Consider the following 17,700-nt stretch of genomic DNA (forward strand, 5'->3'; position numbering starts at 1 on the left):
TATTGACCAGCAGTCCGGAAACGAGATTGCATGACAGTGTTCCTTATTTGAAATTAGCGAAGCGTGGAAAAGATCATTTAACCAGCCTTGAACTTTGACGGGCCACTTGCTTTTTACTGAGAGTTTATAAATATGATGCGCCCTGTTTCTCACTCTTTTCTGGCTCATTTTACCCTATCAGACGGAAAAGGTCAGTACGAAATGTCGATGAAGCGGAAAAAAGACCCCCCTTCCAAAAATTGCACGTCTCCAGAATGTTTACCTCCTTCCCTCCACTGGGACCAGAAATGAACGGTCCCTTAGCTCGTGCCCTTTGTTTGAATCTGTAATTTTATTTATTCGACTTACCTTGAAACCAAAATTTCACTGCAAATCGCCGGCTCTTTGATACATTCATATTCTCTGTAGTATTCATGCTGAAAGAAAAGAAGAGCTCATGTTATCGAGAGTGATCCCGTGTTCTATTTTGAGCCACTGCTTGGCAAAGTACTCAAAAGTACAGGAGAGCTAACGCGACAAGACGTCTGAGAAAACAATGTAAACTTGGAAACCAGACCCCAGAAGACAGGAAATTGAGGTAAAAAAACAGGAAGAAAATCAAGTCAAGAAAATCAGAAATTTTAAGAGAAGATGGAATGGAAATGCGCTCGTTCCGTTTCCACGACTTTTTCCTGGAAGATAACAATAAAGAAGAGCAACTAGTAAAAACTAGCTAATGAAACGCACATTTTCCATTTGGAAATCCGCTTGGGAATTTAGGTCTACCTTTCAAGAAATCCCATTTTCCCGAGAAAATTTCCGTTGGGGAAGACAAAATTAATCTTTCCATTTACATTCCATCCGAAATTTCCGGATTCTGAGGGTAAATGGTAAACAACCTTGCAAACAGCCGAAGACTTGCCTTGACGTGCTACCAAATTCTCAGAATTAACATAAGTCGGATAACTGCTAAAATAAATAATAACAAGATACCCCAATAAACTTTCTATCCGGCCTTTCGAGGAAGTTTTTCCCTAAACATTTGCTCATCGATAAATTGTAAGGAGGTGGCTATTTCTAAGAAAGGGAGGAAATCCATAATACTTTTACGTCATCTCGTAATCTAATATCTCCGATCGATTTACCTGGGTTTAACTTCATACAAAGAGTCGTCTGAGGTCAAGCCATTCCTGTATAATCAGCTGCATAATGGAGCATATATTTACTCTTCTCCTCTGCCTGGTCTTTTCTGCGAGCACAGCGAGTTCACGGAAATCTGAAATGTTCATCTCCCCGAAAGGTAACGACACGCGATCGTGTGGGGAACGAAATGATCCGTGTCAAACGTTAGAGTATGTTTATGAATTGCTTTTGCCTTCAGGGTTTAATTCGACGGTTTTGCGACTTGACAAAGGAGAGTACAATCTTCGTAAAAGTCTTACTTTTGAGAAAGTGAAACATTTCAGCATATTTGGAGGATACGGCGAATCTGCCTCGAATGTCGACGTCGAAATAACTTGCGAACCCAATGGAAGCCTCGCCTTCTTCCTCAGTGAAAACATAACTCTTCAAGGTCTCAAACTGTTGAACTGCGGAGGATGGCAAGAGGCTGCTATTTCGTCTCCTCTTTCCAAATTCAAGACAGCCATTCATTTTGACTATTGCAGAAATATTTGGATGCGAAGCGTCCAGATATCAGGTTCGGTAGGTCACGCGGCAAATTTCTACGAAATCGGAGGCGTGTTAGAAGTGACGGACTGTATTTTTGAGAACAACACAGCAGGTTCGGACGCCTATCCTATTCAATCTACCCATAGGCCAGAAAAAGAACAGAACGGGTTCCATTATATCACTTCCGGTGGAGGTATTTTCCTGAAATTAAACAACTTCACTCGGCATCGTCCAAGCTTCACGAATGTGACGTCAGCCGAGCATGACACTTATATCCATGGCAACCGTTACACCTTCACGAACTGCAGCTTTCTCAGAAACGAAGTTACCAGAGCGTCGGTTTCCCCGGACTATTTCCAAGAAAGGTTTGAGAATCCGTTCAGCGGCCAAGGAGGTGGTTTGGGAATATCCATGGTGGGTTATGCTAGCAATTCCTCAGTGCTCATTCAAAACTGTACGTTTTTGGCAAACAAAGCACCGTGGGGAGGGGGCCTGATGGTCGAGTTTGCTGATGCGAGTAGCAGAAACGTCCTCCTGGTCGAAAACAGTGTATTTGATGGTAACGTTGGACGCTCGGCTGGTGGAGGAGCTCGTGTAGGGAACATGCTAACACCAGGTGTCTCTGTTCCACTGAACAAAGTTCGTTTCGTGAACTCGGTGTTTCGAGATAACTGGGGCCAGTGGGGAGGGGGTGTCTCTGTCTATGGCACCTCTATTTTTTGCAAATGCAAACACAAGTTCAACAGCGAAAGTATTTTCTCTTTCCAATCGTGTCAGTGGAGGGGAAACAAGGGAACTGTTGGATCGGCCATAGCTGCGTTCCTGTTTAATCAAAATAGAGATCACATCGGCCCCGAAATTTCGTTTCATGTCGATTTTAACCATAGTCAAGTGGAAAACAACCAAGTCGAAATTCATGAAAGAAATGTTCTCATCGGAGAAGGGGCGATCTACAGCGTGGATGTATCGATCACTTTTCGAGGAAACACAACCATCAGGAACAACAATTTTACCGCACTTGTCTTAGATGGTGGAACACTAGAACTTCACGGCAACGTTGAATTTGTTGGCAACAGAGGATTTCGAGGAGGAGCAGTGGCAATGTACGGAAATTCACGGATTATACTGATGAAGAAATCGAGACTCTTTTTCAAGCAGAACTCATGTTCAGATAAAGGGGGAGCTATGTTCATCCAGACCCCTGGGTCTCCGCAGATTAGCTATGGTGTATCTGGAGATAACCCAAATGCTTGCTTCTTTGGTTACGAGGATAGCTGGAGTAACTTCGATGACTGGGACACGCGAGTAATTTTTCAAGATAACCAAGCACTCGACAATTCCTCCGGACACTCTGTTTTTGTTACAAGTCTTAAAAAATGCCGTAAGCCTGGGGAGACACGACTAAACAACTCCGTATTGGACTGGAAGTTTATTGAATACATCCGCACGTCGGAGAAGTCGTCGCGACGTTTAAATCAAACTGATAAACGAGAAGTCGTCACGAATCCTGTGGATATCGTCTACAGGAGGGGTGACTGGAATGTCTCCCCAAGTGAAGTTTTTAACCCAGTTGTTCAGCTACGCGACGAGAAGAACAATCCTGTTCGTGGAATTATAGAAGTCTCAGTGATGAATTCTACGAAAGGAGAAGATTCTACTTCTGTACATTTACAAACATCTTCGTCGCTCTTTGTAGCTGATGGAAACATCTCTCGCCTCAAACTGGGAGGCGACGTTGGAGGCGAATTCACAGTGGTTCTTCGGCATATCGGAAGACAAATTCTGCAGAGGAACATTCAAGTGACATCTTTGAAACGTTGTAATCCTGGATTCTATCTCAAGGATGGAAGTTGCGTGTGCCACGAGCAATCTGAGGGTGTCTCAAGATGCGACAAAAGTGGAAAGACCGTTTATCTTAAACGTGGTTTCTGGGCTGGAATGGTGGATGGGAACTTTACTTCTTATCGTTGTCCACATGGCCTCTGCAACTGCCCTCAGGGTCATGCTTTGTTACTTGCTGAGGATGAATGTGTCTTTATCGTTGAAGAAATGTGTGCAGGTAACAGAGAGCCGGGGAGTATTTTGTGTGGGAAATGCCGGACGGGTTTCAGCGTGGTGTTTGGTCACCGTAGCTGCTTTGAGTGTGGAAAGTATGGCTATCTTCTTATGATACCAATATACCTGGTCGTAATATTTGGAGTGATAAGTCTAGCAATGATTTTTGACGTTGACGCATTCACAGGGTGGCTGAATGGTTGTTTGTACTTCTACCAAGTGATGTGGCAAGTCGTCGGAGAACAATTCATGTTCAGAGACTATTTTATGTTCTTTATCCTCAATTTGGTCAATTTCCGCCTGTGGATTGGAACTCACTTTTGCTTTTCGTCTCATTTGGATTACGCAGATAAGCTTTTCATTCAGCTTTTAACGCCTGCTTTCGTTTTGTTTGCGGTTGTCGCTCTGGCCAAGTTAGTGGGCAAGTACCCAAATTGGTGCTTCAGTCGGCGAGTGAAGGCACCCTTCCGCGCCATCTGCACCATCATTGTCCTCTGTTACACAGGCATCACTTCAGCATGCCTAGAGATTCTGCACCCTACAGTTATTGGTGACAAGACAGTGCTATACGTCAGTGGGCACACGGACTTCTTTAGAGGCAAGCATGCTGTCTATGGAAGTATTGCTGTCTTATTCCTTGTTTTCTTCGTGGTTCCATTTCCGTTGATTCTGATGTTCCGACCTTTCTTCACGCGGTGCCTTAAGCCAGTGTTAAACCTAAACCGCTTCAAACCAATCTTTGACGTGCTTCAGAGCTGCTTCAAGGACCAACATCGATGGTTTGCAGCTTTTTACTTCATTTGTCGCCTGGTCGTGCTGCTGATAGCCACGTATGTTCCATCTGGTCCCGTAAATCGGTCGCTTTTGGAGGTCACCTGCATTACGATCCTGTTAATCTTTTCCTACGTGAGACCCTACAAAAGATCTGAGGAAGGCAAAGATGGCGAGGCATGTAATTACGTCTTGGCGAACAGGTCAGACGCTCTCCTCTTATGGAACCTGTCCATCATGGCGGCCTTCAGTTCAGCCACTGAAAACGATGATATCCAGGAACGCCACAAAGCCGCCTTGAGGGTACTCATTCAAATCATGGCTTATGGCCCGTTTGCTGTAAAAGCCTGGGTTTTGTACAGGAAGACCAGAGTGCGTTGCGACAGTGGGTGGTGCAAAGACGACGAAGACCTAGACTTTCCTTCAGAAACGGTGGTGCACAAAGCAGGATCAGGAGCCTTGGATAGGTAAAAATGGCCTCCTCCTCAGCACTATTGAATTTACTGTCCGAAACCATCAGGGTTTCCGATTTTCCGCCAAAATTCAGTGACCCAGCACTGAAGATGGTGTTTCTTGACAAGCAGACACGACAGCTTTTGGACTGTTTGTGCTATTTTACATTGTTCATTGATAATTGCAAACACTTCTGTCACTGTTACTTTACTGGAATAATCATAGTTGAGTTTAAATTTTGTTATATCTCTCAGTTAGTATGCGCGCTGTGATTGGTCAATTTAGCGGGCCGTATTCTACTGTACGGCCCGCTAAAATTTAAAGCTATTTTTGTTGTCAAAATGTTTGATTTATCGCCATGTGTTCTTAACCTCTTTAGCAAGTAAGAGTTTAAAACTTTCTTTTACTTCTGAAATTGTGAATTGAAACCTGCTAACGACTTAAGAGTCACTTAACACTGATTTCAAATTGACTCGTTTTGCTTTCGAGGTGCGTCAGAAATTTGAAGCCGTTCCGCGTGAATAGAAATCGTTCCCGATCCCGTCAGACACACAATAGAGATATAATAAATATGTTACTAACCTCGTTTTCTCGGTCCGTACTGTAAGTTACGGATCCTCGTTTCCCCCTTCGAATTATGGCCCGCGCGCTTCGCGCTTGGGCCATAAATCGATGGGGGAAAAACTCGGTCCGTAACTTACAGTACGGCCCTCGAACTCGGTTAGTAAGAGGTATCGACTAAAAAGGGTCTGAAGCGGGAGCCATTATGACGTGGCCAGCTGATTCTGTTATGGCCAAGAGTATAAGCAGTCGGGTTAAGACTAAACAATCAGCCTTAATGTGGGGCATAAAATTTCAAGCTCTAGGACATTTTCAATTTCTTGAGATGGAAAAAGTAGTTTCCACAGAAACCAGCCAGCATTTGCTTGTGTGCAATAACTTCATTTTCAATTAATGTAAGCTAAGAGATTTAATTACAGGAACAAAGAAATAACGACAAGAAAAATCGCTTTGTTTCGCGAAATAGTTTTGGCTATGTTGTGGTTCAATTTTATCCTTGGTTCAACATTAACTTTTTCTTTGTTTTGGTGAGTATAAAACAAAGAAAAAATTGAAACTGAACCAAGGTTAAAATTGTAACACAACCATGTACCACAAGTTATCACAAGGGAATACTGTTTAGATTGATATTTTTTGCAGAGATTTATTTCTGCCCATTAATCCAGACGTGATTTTGTTGTTGCACGATCAGCGACATTGCTATCAGTGACTGATTCAGTCTTGCATACAAGGTGAAGGGCCGGTGCCCGGTAGGGGGGGGGGGGAAGGTAATCGACAAAGTTTTATACGGGGAGGCTGCGCCCCAATGTTCAAACCCTTACCCTTTTGTCTACCATTTAATAGCAAAGCTACTACATTACATCTCGTTTCTAAACCCTTGAAAAGAGGTTTATGGTGTAAAGCTTAATAAATTAGATGACACAGCCGTAAGGTGCTTCTGTTAGAAGTATTATAATTTTAAGTCACCTTTAAACACCTAAATAACAGATTACCCTGCCCATTCATGTACCTGTCGTTTTACTTACCTGAAGCTTGGAAAAGGCACCCCTTTCGGGCGGAGCCTCCCTGCATAAGCCATTATAGGAAGTACCCCCCGGAGTTGGTGAAAAAAGGTTGTGGGTAGGATAGCAAGACAGTTGTAGAGAGTTGGCCGAAGAGACGGGGTCCAGGCCCCTTGGCCTGGATGCAAAATGACGATTTCTGAGGTGATGGCGCCAAACAATCGATTGGTGTTTGCAATATAAAGATTTAACCAATCCGTCACTAAGAAAGATTGGATTGTGACATGTATGTTTTTTATCATATCAATTCACAGGTTTCTACTATTGCTGGCTCGTTGGTTAGTGAAAACAGCTCAGAGTTCGACTTCTAGCGAAAATCAAATGTCATTTTTTTTTATCAATGAGCAAGTGTTCAATTTTATATTAACCAGTAAGCCGTAAAGTTCACAAAAAAAAATAGTTTCCTTAACAACGCTTGGTTTCTTCAAGATGTCTTAGGAAAAAAAACTGTCTTCAGCATCGATGAAAATTAAGGTTCTCTGCCCATTTATGAAGGGGTTTTGCATTCCTGTAACGAAGTCGTTCCGCAGTTTTCTCATTGTCAGGGTGTGTGCTCAACACTTTATCGACAACCAAACATGTCCAGTGTTTGGACCATACAAGAAAGATTGTAAGAACACGAAGAAACCAAACTAAAACAAAAACAATAACAATAAAAAAATAAAAAAAAATCGTGGATCACTTTGTTTCCTCAAAAATTCAAATGACACAGCGATAAGCTGCGGTAAAGACCACTGTATCCTTTCATACTGTTTACCACATCCAGAACACAACAAAAATATGAAGGTTTTATTAAAATTCAAGAAAAAGTCAAGTTAGTCAATTCGAGGCTGTGTTGCATGGCTTCATGGAGTGGCAGTTTTTGTGTGAAGCTGTTTACACAAAAGTTTTCAATTTTATTCACCACTTATTACAAATACACAACTTGGTTGTGAGACACACGTGGAATGTTTCTGAGAACTGAAGGAACCCGTGGTTATTCACTAGGTAATATGACGTAAACATGTGACGTCATGCTGGCCAATGTTCTCCTTTGGAGTCCCGTGGGCTTGTTCCCATTGCTTACACTGGACTATTTCAATGAAAAGAGCCATACAAAACGACAAAAATGCAGGTTTTTTTCCTTTTTCTCGTCACCCTGACTTATTTACGACATCCAAGGCAACCTTTAATTTACAGGAGAAAGAGCTGGACCGATAAATCTTAGTCTTTCAACTTGTTCCGCTCTCGAACCGGCGTTTCTGCGCCCTCGAGCCAACGTTTTCGTTGAATTCGTCCCAGGCTCCTCGCCTTTTCGAAATGCCGTCTAAACAGTGTGGAGTAGACGTCTGGATCATTCCCACGCGGACCGGGCTCAAACACATTCTGACGCAAAAGCTTCGGGATATTTCCCGCGGGTTTATAAAGAGCTACGACGTACATGGGCCCTGATTGAGTAATAGAGCTTTTAGCGCATCCAATTCCAACTTCCTTTGTGTCCTTCCATATTACCTTGGATTTACAATGAAGAAAACATGTTGATTAATAACACAATATGTAACACTTAAGGCGGGGGTTAACATAAAGGCCGTATTTTTGCTGGGTATTATATATGGTTTGAATGCAAACATCTCGTTCACGTTTCAAGCAGTGAAAAATCTCTCTGCTCATTTTACGTAGCTACGTTTTCGGCCGTTTTGTAAATTTTTTGGTGATTTTTGAGTATATTTGGGGATAAATAGTTTTTCTCAAAGAACTAGTAAAATTTATGGAAATATGAAATTTTGAAGATTTGATGCTGTTTTAAAATTAGAATTTGAAGTTAGAAATTGGTAGACGTACACCAAACAGTTGCCCACCAACCCGGGGAGCCCTTTTGGGGGCAATCAACTGTCTGGTAGTGTTCCAAACCCCTTTTTTTCCTTTTAATCTCTCTTTAAACTTCCTAAAATTTCACTTAAATTCACGTTTACCCCCGCCTTAATCTTCCCCAACAAAAAATAGAAAGCTGTCACATTTAAATATAAGGCCTGGGGTAGGAGTCCATCACTAGGAGCGTACAATTACCCCATATTCCTGTCACCGTGTTTTCACAGACCGATAATAATAATAATAATTATGAATTTGCTGTTTAGACCGATCTATTTTCAGTTTGAATTTACCGCGAATTCAGACCCCCGTAGGAACCTCAGTGACCAATCACAAGAAGGGACTTAATTTTTGACTCAGTGACGTCATCATTTCACCAGAAGATTAATAAAAAAAAATAATTTTGTTACTTACCGATGCGCTCTCATGTAGACCGGAACTGACCTATTTCATGGGAAAAGAAGTCTAAACTACGTTGGCAGCGTTTATCGTATGCGGTACTTTGCAGTTTCTGGTTTCTCTAAAAATAGACTAGTCTAAAAAAAATGCCATGACACAGGTTTAGTATGGGAGTTGTATGCTCTCAGTGAGGGGCTCCTGTTGGGGTGTATAGACGGGAGTAGTCTTACCTTCTTCTGAATAAGGAAAAGTTAAAATATTCTCTAACCTGAGTGAAAGTGTCAGTGTCAGCATTGAGCCTTGGGTCTGAGTAGCTGTAGTTTTTGGCCTGGCTGTACCATAAGTTTGTGGCGATTTCTCCCGCGTCCTCACATGCCATGGAACCTTGATTACATGAAAATAACATAGTAACTATTAGTAATTATTATACATTGAACTAACTATCTCTTTTCTGATTGGCCGAAAGCGTACAGTGAATTTTCGAAATCAGCACCTGTGACGTCATCTAGCTGCAGATTATACAATAATCATGTCAGGGACACTCAAGGTCACGGGTAATCATGTCACGGGTAATCAATTTTTTTGGGACAGAATTAACATTAAGAACGTTTACGAACCCTTTATTTCCAAGCGGTCTACAAGAAATCTCGGTGCAAAGACACATTTTATCCACAGACACTCTTTACATATTGCATCCATATATGCAAACCACTGAATATATAAGAAATGGAACCTCATAGCAGGCAGGGATAGCCTTGTTTTCTTAACAGTGAAATGACGAAAAAAATTCATGCTTGCCCAAGTATAAATAAATCAACCGAACGACGTCCTCGCGTACCTCATCATCAGTCCGCCATTCTTTCCACCGTTGCAGCCAATCTGAGCCCGCAAGCAGTGCTAGGGTTGCACAGAAAGCTGCGCAGTGCGTTTTTCCGCTCTGAAAGCCTTCACACCAACCGCATTCCCAGGCTCTCTCTCCTTTGCCCCTCTTTTTCGTTGAAAGGAAAGAGAGCCTGGGAACGAGGTTGTCTTCGCACATTAATCGTCGTTTTTTTTGTTTATATGTTCATACCTGCTAGCTTAGCCATGTTTTGACCTAGGTCCGTGGCAGAATCTTTTCTTCCAGAGTGCATGTCCTGTGTCGCTAAACTCTGTGCTATGGCCTGAGCTTCAGTAGCAAGGCCTTCTGACCAGTTTAGAAAGGGAGAATGGTGCAGAGCACGGTACCTGTTATGAGCCTGCAGTGCTTGGTGAGGCTGTGCAGCAATCTTTGGTGTAACTGAATTAAGAGCTTTAAATTGTAATCAGAAGCATATCACCTAGTAATATATATGTGTCACTTTATAGCTAGCTCCGTGAGCAAGCGAGATGATATAAACCAAGAGCGGGAAAAATGGCGGTGTCTTGCACACTTGATCGGGACTGCCCGCAGTTTTCCACAAGAAAATAGTGAACTCTGTGCCATGTAATAAATCCTTTATTGAACGAGTTTTTCGGTCAATTTGGCTAGATATTGTCCTTTTTCGCCAGATTATGTGCCTGGACTGTTTCTCAGTTCATAGAGGCAGGCAGACAAAGAACTTCGTCAACATTCAGCCATCTTGACAGAACAAGTTTGGTCAAAATATTAATAACCCATTTATCTCTGCTCTAATTGTCCAATAATTAAATTGTGCTCAAATGAGCTTATTGAGAAGCGTTTTGCGAAAAAGGCTATAATCGTCAAGTACCCTTAGGTAGACTGTTTGTAATGAATACCACATTGTCTATCCACCAATTGAAACCCTGAAGACTTATGAAACAAAAAAACACTGAATGCCGGAGAGAACGTACCTTGTACTTTGTCGCTAACACCAACATGACACGGAACTGAGAGAAAAACAAACACAACAGAAAGACAAGGATCAAGCGATCAGATTTAAAATGAATACACAAGTTACTTGGTGTTTCCCAAACAGTTGTTGGTTTTTGCTTTGCGTTGTGTTGGTATAGCTATTTTTTATTTTATTTGGAGTCTTTTATTTTACGGTGTTGATAATCGAAGCATTAAGAGTACATTGATTACCCAGGAGCTGTCCTACCGAGTGACTGGCGAATTGATTAACCACGGAAATTAAAGACCGCGTCTGCTCTAAGGCAAAACCCTGATTAAAACGTTTTCCGGATAACAAAAGAAATAACAAAAACAAACAACAATAACAACAACGACAACAAACAAAGGAGGGAAATCCCTGGCGTTTTCTTTCCTTCCGTCCTGATTAAACTGCTTTAAGGTAATAAAGTATTTAGAATACAAGCCGTGGTTCTGTTTTTCACAAGACAGTTTTAACGACACAAGCAAAAAATGAAATTTTCTATGATTTTTAAAACTTACGCTATGACCTGTATATTTATATATTCTCAGCTTTTATTACTTACTCCAGAATAACACGAGAAATATAAGAGTATCAACCCAGCTTTCCCTGAACATTTCTGTCTTGGCTTGAGAAGGACAATCTGAAAGAGGACATCAAATCGCATCATGATTGGTACACATCATGAATAACCATGCATGTAACACCGAAGAGAACGCACATTACTTAAAGAGAACACTTTTTCATATTTCTTGTACACAAAGAAGGTTTTGGTCGTTTTGGTCGCTTAGTTTCCGTCGGCGGGTTCCTAAGCAAGTGAACCGAGTCACTTGTTAATTAGGACTAAGGCTGAGCCGGTAAGTGAGAAAACTTGACGCTCACATGTCAACATACAAAGCAGTTGAGAGAATTAAACAACACAGATTATAGCATCCTTGGTGAAACAGTTTGAAGCCAATGTTGATTATGTGTCGTCTCCCTGATCTCTATGCTCCAATAGGTAGATCGATAGTACAGAGAGTGGAAACCTTTTTTCGCTAAAAATAGAGATGAAAACAATTCCCCGCATCAGCTGGCAGGACTGTGGGGTCTTTAACTTATACATTCTAGATAATGTCAAAGCTCAGATAAAAAAAAATACTGGATTTAATTTCAGTTACTTTCAGTTTCTATTCAAATCAAGAATAACTGACCCTTAACCGGGACACTTGCTTAGTCGAGACAGCAAGATTCCTATGGCGTGAAATTATTAGTGCTTTGTCTCCAGTTGGCCGGTGATAACTAGCTTACATCTCCGAGCAAAAACGAATTTTCGGTAGCTTATGTTATTGCTGGTTTCAGGTGACTAGTATTTCTATAAAAGATCATTAGGGGGTTGAGATGAATCGGTATCTTTAACGTTCACACAAGAAACCGGTTGCCATTTAAATTCACTCATCCGGTTAAGATTTTAAAGTTTTTTCTCCTTACTTTCAGCTTACGAGTAAAACCTGCCAATAAACATATAAAGAAAATTCTAAACGAAAGGTCATGAACTCGATTTCATTATAAAGAACATGTTTTTATACCAATAATAGCGAATAGAACAAAGATCTCCACTAACTAGTGCTAAAACTCGACTGCAGTTCTCAGTTTCGTTGAAGCGAAGAAAACCTTTTGATAGTTCTATTTTACTTAAGACTAAAAGAAACCAAATCAAATGTTTCTGAACATACCTCTAGATGATTATGAGTTGAGAAACCCGCTGACAAAAACGCATTTTGCAGGAGAATTTAAGCCATATTGGCCGCTACCCAGAAGGGTTAACGCTTCGGACGAACAAGTCTGGTGATAAACTAATTAAGTATGGAAAATGAGATCATCAAATTATTATTGGTGATTATCGAGAAGTCGAGAATAAAGCGAATCATTGATCCGTATGTTAGGGTACTGAGAATCTCTTACGGCAGAGTTCGATCCCCGGCGGGGGAGGGTACTCCCTTATATGGGCTATATAATGCTATGTGCGGCCCCAAAGGGTAGGGTTTTTCAGCCGTTTTGGTCATAAACAGGGTAGGAAAAATCGCAGATTTTGGTCATAAATAGGGTACGGGTTTTGGGAAGTGGGCCGCACACCCCCAACCAGCTGAAAAGGACCTAGGGCCTCGGATGCAATAGTTGTTTACCAAAAGACTGTCGTATATAAGTATACCGTATTTTCTTGATTAAACGCCCCAGGCGTTTATTTATTCGAGCCTGGAGTTTATGAGAGTTTTTATTCAATGTTTTTAGAGCTTTAAAATATCTTATAATTATACCTAAAGCTTACTATACCTCGAATATAGATTCCTTGACGGTATTATTTACGAATCTACGTGGGAGACCCGGCTTTTATTCGAGACCCGGCGTTTAATCGAGAAAATATGGTAAACATTTCAAAATAAAAATGAGCGATAGAAATTTTACATAACGTTTCGATGTCGTCATGACATCATTATTAAGTGACAAGAAAATAACGGTTCAACAGTGTTATATATGTGGTGAGAGGCGTGATTGTTCATTAACATATTTGTTTTTTAACATGTTTGATTTACGAAATGCTGTTTATTAGAAAGAAGAAACCTACCCTGAACACGCAATCGGATTCCGTCCGCGCGAAACTATTTGTTTAAACAAATGTGTTAATGAACAATCACGCCTCTCACCGCATATATAACACTGTTGAACCGTTATTTTCTTGTCACTTGATAATGATGTCACGACGACATCGAAACGTTGTGTAAAATTTCTATCGCTCATTTTTATTTTGAAATGTTTATCGAAATTTAATCTCAGTAAAATACGGTAAGACAAAAGTAATATTAAAATTCCCAAACAACTGAAATTATGAAATCTTAAGTATACTTCTCATCTCAGTTTGCCGCCACATAAAAATCAAGGTGTAATGAAGAGTAACTAACAATAGTTATCAGCAATTTAGATCATCATTCCGTATTTGATTAGGCATGTTTATGAGTTAAGCAGACTTTTACTAGAGAGGGACGCATTATTTTGCCTACTGCAGTCAAAAATGGCCAAACATTGCTTCCGGTTCGCAGGCCAGAAACCAGATCTCCAAAGGTCAAGTGCCAAAGAAAGTGAAAACTTGGTAAGAGAAAAGAATTGGCGAGGTAAATAGATTTTTAGTATCGACGCAAACGAAACAGTGGAACATAGTTGCTGTTTTCGCCCGACATTTTAGTAAGTTCCACATAACAGTGAGAGCTGGTGGAGTTGTCGTTCCAGTAGCGTAAATTGTCCATATAAATTGTACCAGCTAAACTGATTCGGCAAGGTGAGAAATCCTTCCAGCTGCGCTATTAGAACTGCGACAGTCTCGTTTATGAAATCAAATCACAACAAGTTTATTGAACAAATACATGTTTAATTCTTTTTTAGCGTGTTATGTCAATCAAAAATGATCGATCAATTAAATGTACAAATCATCTTTCAAAAAACTAGAATCATTTTACAGAGTAAATCTGAAAGACTAGGGTACTGAGCAGGTCTACATTAACTGACTCTTAGACCTGGTGTCGAGAGATACGCGGCACGGCATTTGATTGGTTGAAATATAAAGTCTACTTATAATGGTTTCATTTTGCTCTACACTCCGTCGTCTCTCTCTCCGGTGTATGAAATGCAGACTACAAGAAATCAATAACTGTTCTTTTAGTGCTTCTTTGGTTTGGTGACCTTCTGTAGCTGTGTGGCTGCCTGGCTTAGCTCCTCCGCCGGGTTGATATCTTGAGGAATGGGAGCCTGGGACACAGTTCCGGCAACGTTCTTCTGGATTTGACCTTGACCTTGACCTTGATGTTGCCCCTGAACTTGACCTAGTGCAGCTCCTACAGCCTTTCCGTTTCCTACAAGACGACTCACTAAGGAGGCAATAGCTTTGGGAGGTAAGGAAGCTGCCATCTGAGCTACAGACGCGTCAAGCTTTGCAGGGGCGGCCTTGGGTGCTGACTGTGGCTGTTTCTGGGAAGATGCATCTTTAGCTGCTGGTGCATTGTTTACAGCCTTGACCACTGCTGGGGCCTGGGGTGGTTGCTGAGCGGAACCTGGTGCTGGTTTTGAGTTGCTGTCAGATTTACTTACTCCCTTAGTTCCACTGTCAGCAGCAGTCTTTGCTTTGCCTGCGGCGGACACAGCACCTTCATTATTAACTTTATCTGCTTGGTTTCCTTTGCTTGGTGGTTTTTTCTGTGGTTCATCTCCATGTTCTTGTTTGACTTCGTCGTTGAACTGAGTAGAATCTGATTTTTCATGCGAGAACTTCGGTCCCTGAAATTCCTCTTCCCCCTCGTTCTCCATACTCTGATAACCCGGCATGGCCGGACGTCTGCCATTAATCTTTTCATAATTTGGCATATCAGTATTTTCACCATTCATGTTGTTCATCTCGACAGACCGGAAGTTGCTGTAGTCGGAATCATGGATGGTGTACTCTGGCCACGAGTTTGCGTCATACAAGTACGCATTGGGATCGTAGCCGCCAGGTGAAGCCTGCGAGGGGTCAGTGGACGTCTCCTTTGGAGCATGAGCAGCACTGCTACTACTGATTTTGGCTTTGATAGCAGGATTCGCTCCTGGTGGCATTCCATTGGGTAAAGCAGCCATGTTTGAGATTTTTAAGGCTGAATCGTCATCAATCCCTTGGTCTGCCAGCAGAGCTCAAAAACAGGAAAAAGAGAAATAAATGAGGTTTTGGTTTATAACCATGTAGCATGTTAGATACGTGAGGGATGGGTCACCTTAAATTTATTTTTGTCGTATAATTAATTAAAGGCCATAGGAGTAGAAATCTGAAGGCAAAGATCGCCACCTTCCCGTCGACGAGAGTTCAAAAATAAAGCTGTGCGAGCGGTCATACCGTATCTTTGTCGTTTAAAGTGCTGGGTTGATTGCAACATAAAAAACCGACTGAAATACTACTATCAGCTTAACTGAACCCTAAGGCAGTGTCGTTCACGGCACCGGCGAGCGTTCACTTGTACATTTCTAGAGTTAGAATGAGTTTTGCTATTAGGCATGTCCCTTTACCATTACACGAAATAAATGACGGCTTTGAGAGTGCATCGTTACTGGTGGCTAGGCAGGGCTGTCGGTTTTGTGACAAAAGTTGTTTACCATTTACACGGAGACGGAAAAACCGGCTCGCCAACGGTTTGTGCAAATAGTAAGCAAAATTGCATAATGGCCTTAAGTTGCGTTCGGGCGAGTTCGAAATTCAACCTAATCCTAATTCAAAAATGGCAGTGAAGAGTTGCAAATGATAGGCACATTTTCCACTCGGAAATTTCGGTTGGAAATTTTGGACTACCTTTCAAGGCGTACCGCTTTTTTCGGAAATTTCCCGGTCGGTCTAGCCAAAATTGTCTTACCATTTACTTTCTGATCAAGATTTTCCGGAATAAACAACCACAATTTCAGCAAAAGTTATTGTGTTCTAGATTGTAATTTATTGACTACCTGTCTCGGCTGCCATTTCGTTGTTAATATACTGCTTGTTATAGTTCTGAAGTTGGTTCAGCTCTTCTGCCTCGCTGGGTTGTAAACTCTCTGGGTTTTGCATTACTGTAAAATGAGAACTGCGATATAATTACGAGACTCTAAAAGCCGGCAGCCACTACGGGACATGTTACAGGGACGCTAACCAGGGACAACTCCCTTCATGTGCACGCTTAGGACGTATGTTGCAGGGACAGAATGCAATGCAAGCTGGTACACACGAAGCGGACATTGGTTCATTTCTGTTGTAGCGGAGACAGTTTGCAAGAGCGGTGCACACGATGCTACATTGAAAATTGCGGTTATTATGTCCCCGGAATTCAAACCTGTTGCGGGGGGAAAAAATTTCGTCACCGCAAAAGAACTTTTTCGCAATTTGTCCCTCGAAGAAAACTGTCGCTGCAACATGTCCCCAACTGTTTGCCGAAGTTGACTTCAACTTGTGATAATACAATAAGCAATCAGTTATCCCAAAGAAAGTGGCCTTAAATTAGCACAGAAAATGACACAAACTTTTTCTTATGAACCTCTATATCCTCTAGTTAGTCAAACATTAATTCAAATTTGTCACAGGTACAGAAGTCTCGTACCAGCAACTTGGTCCATTGACGGATGCACAGCGTTTTTCTTCTGTCCTGTAAGAGTTTTTTGATGAGCGGCTTGTAAGGTGAAACAAAGAGACAGAATGTTATAGAATTACATTAATTCCATATCATATTATGGTTTTACGCATAGTCGTAAAAGAGGTGTACGTACAAAAAATGTTGGAGGTCACCGACCTTTTGGATGTCCAATATTCCATAACTTTCTAAGTAACTTCGTTTTCGTCTTTTTGGACTTCGCGCCTTCGATGAAAAAGGAAACAAGAGTTAGTTAGTAAGGGGCTTTCTATCTTGTTACGACTGTTCTTGTACTTTAAATGTAAAAATAAGAGACTATATCGTCTCAGTTAATGTCGACTAACTCGAGCAGTGAAACAATTCACGTTTCCTAAGTAGTTTTAATCCCATATAAATTGTAACAATATTGAACGGACGTATCTATTAATACAACACTAGCCGTCGTGCAGTAGTCAGTCTCTCAAGCGACAGTGTTAAATACTCTTCGTGGACGCGTACTGTACTGAACATTTCTGTGTAACCATTCCCGACTGAAGCGGCTAATCAGTTTACAGACATTGCTAATGCCGCTGAACTCTTTCTTCTGATTCACTCGAAGTAAGATGAAAAGGTTTTCCAATGTTTAGCCAACAGCATAACCAGCCTACTAACAACGAAAACACCCACAACTTGTCGATTCATGTGGAATGCAATTTACAGGTGAAAACAAGTTCCTCCTCCTTTCTCCTGACAAGCTAGAACACTGACCAAATTACTTTTTGTGTTGTTACAAGACGTGGCTTGTGGGATACTTACATTGGAGACAAAGAACAGTTGTTAATACCAACACTAAAGCAAATTTCCAGCCCCTTCGCATCTTTCTTTTTCGAAAAAAAGAAAGAATAAGGAAATGTTTAA

At 41.4% G+C, this 17,700-nt stretch overlaps 3 protein-coding genes across 5 annotated transcripts; 1 reads left to right on the forward strand and 2 right to left on the reverse strand.

Annotated features, from left to right (window-relative positions):
- The first annotated feature begins 1,164 nt into the window (after positions 1-1,164).
- Positions 1,165-6,252, forward strand: LOC145462582 (uncharacterized). Its single transcript, XM_081446146.1, has one exon. It carries the CDS (start codon positions 1,189-1,191, stop codon positions 4,945-4,947), a length of 3,759 nt encoding a protein of 1,252 aa, XP_081302272.1. The 5' UTR covers positions 1,165-1,188; the 3' UTR covers positions 4,948-6,252.
- On the reverse strand, positions 6,249-13,107 carry LOC145462584 (Golgi-associated plant pathogenesis-related protein 1-like). 2 transcript variants are annotated; one of them, XM_081446149.1, is made up of 6 exons: positions 12,367-13,107; positions 11,217-11,294; positions 10,632-10,667; positions 9,871-10,077; positions 9,067-9,182; positions 6,249-8,042 (listed from the first exon to the last, which is right to left on the reverse strand). In XM_081446149.1, exons 2-6 carry the CDS (start codon positions 11,266-11,268, stop codon positions 7,755-7,757), a joined length of 699 nt encoding a protein of 232 aa, XP_081302275.1. In that variant the 5' UTR covers positions 11,269-11,294; positions 12,367-13,107; the 3' UTR covers positions 6,249-7,754. The 2 variants fall into 2 exon arrangements, with proteins under 2 accessions (XP_081302275.1, XP_081302274.1); XM_081446148.1 differs by having other exon boundaries at positions 9,871-10,089.
- A 736-nt stretch (positions 13,108-13,843) lies between these two features.
- Positions 13,844-17,700, reverse strand: LOC145463111 (uncharacterized). 2 transcript variants are annotated; one of them, XM_081446823.1, is made up of 5 exons: positions 17,599-17,700; positions 16,963-17,028; positions 16,774-16,818; positions 16,145-16,249; positions 13,844-15,345 (listed from the first exon to the last, which is right to left on the reverse strand). In XM_081446823.1, the coding sequence occupies exons 1-5, from the start codon at positions 17,657-17,659 to the stop codon at positions 14,342-14,344; spliced, it is 1,281 nt and encodes a 426-aa protein (XP_081302949.1). In that variant the 5' UTR covers positions 17,660-17,700; the 3' UTR covers positions 13,844-14,341. The 2 variants fall into 2 exon arrangements, with proteins under 2 accessions (XP_081302949.1, XP_081302948.1); XM_081446822.1 differs by having other exon boundaries at positions 16,774-16,842.

This window comes from Orbicella franksi, chromosome 12 (assembly GCF_964199315.1).
Source record: "Orbicella franksi chromosome 12, jaOrbFran1.1, whole genome shotgun sequence".
In the NCBI taxonomy this organism is placed as follows: Eukaryota; Metazoa; Cnidaria; class Anthozoa; order Scleractinia; family Merulinidae; genus Orbicella; species Orbicella franksi.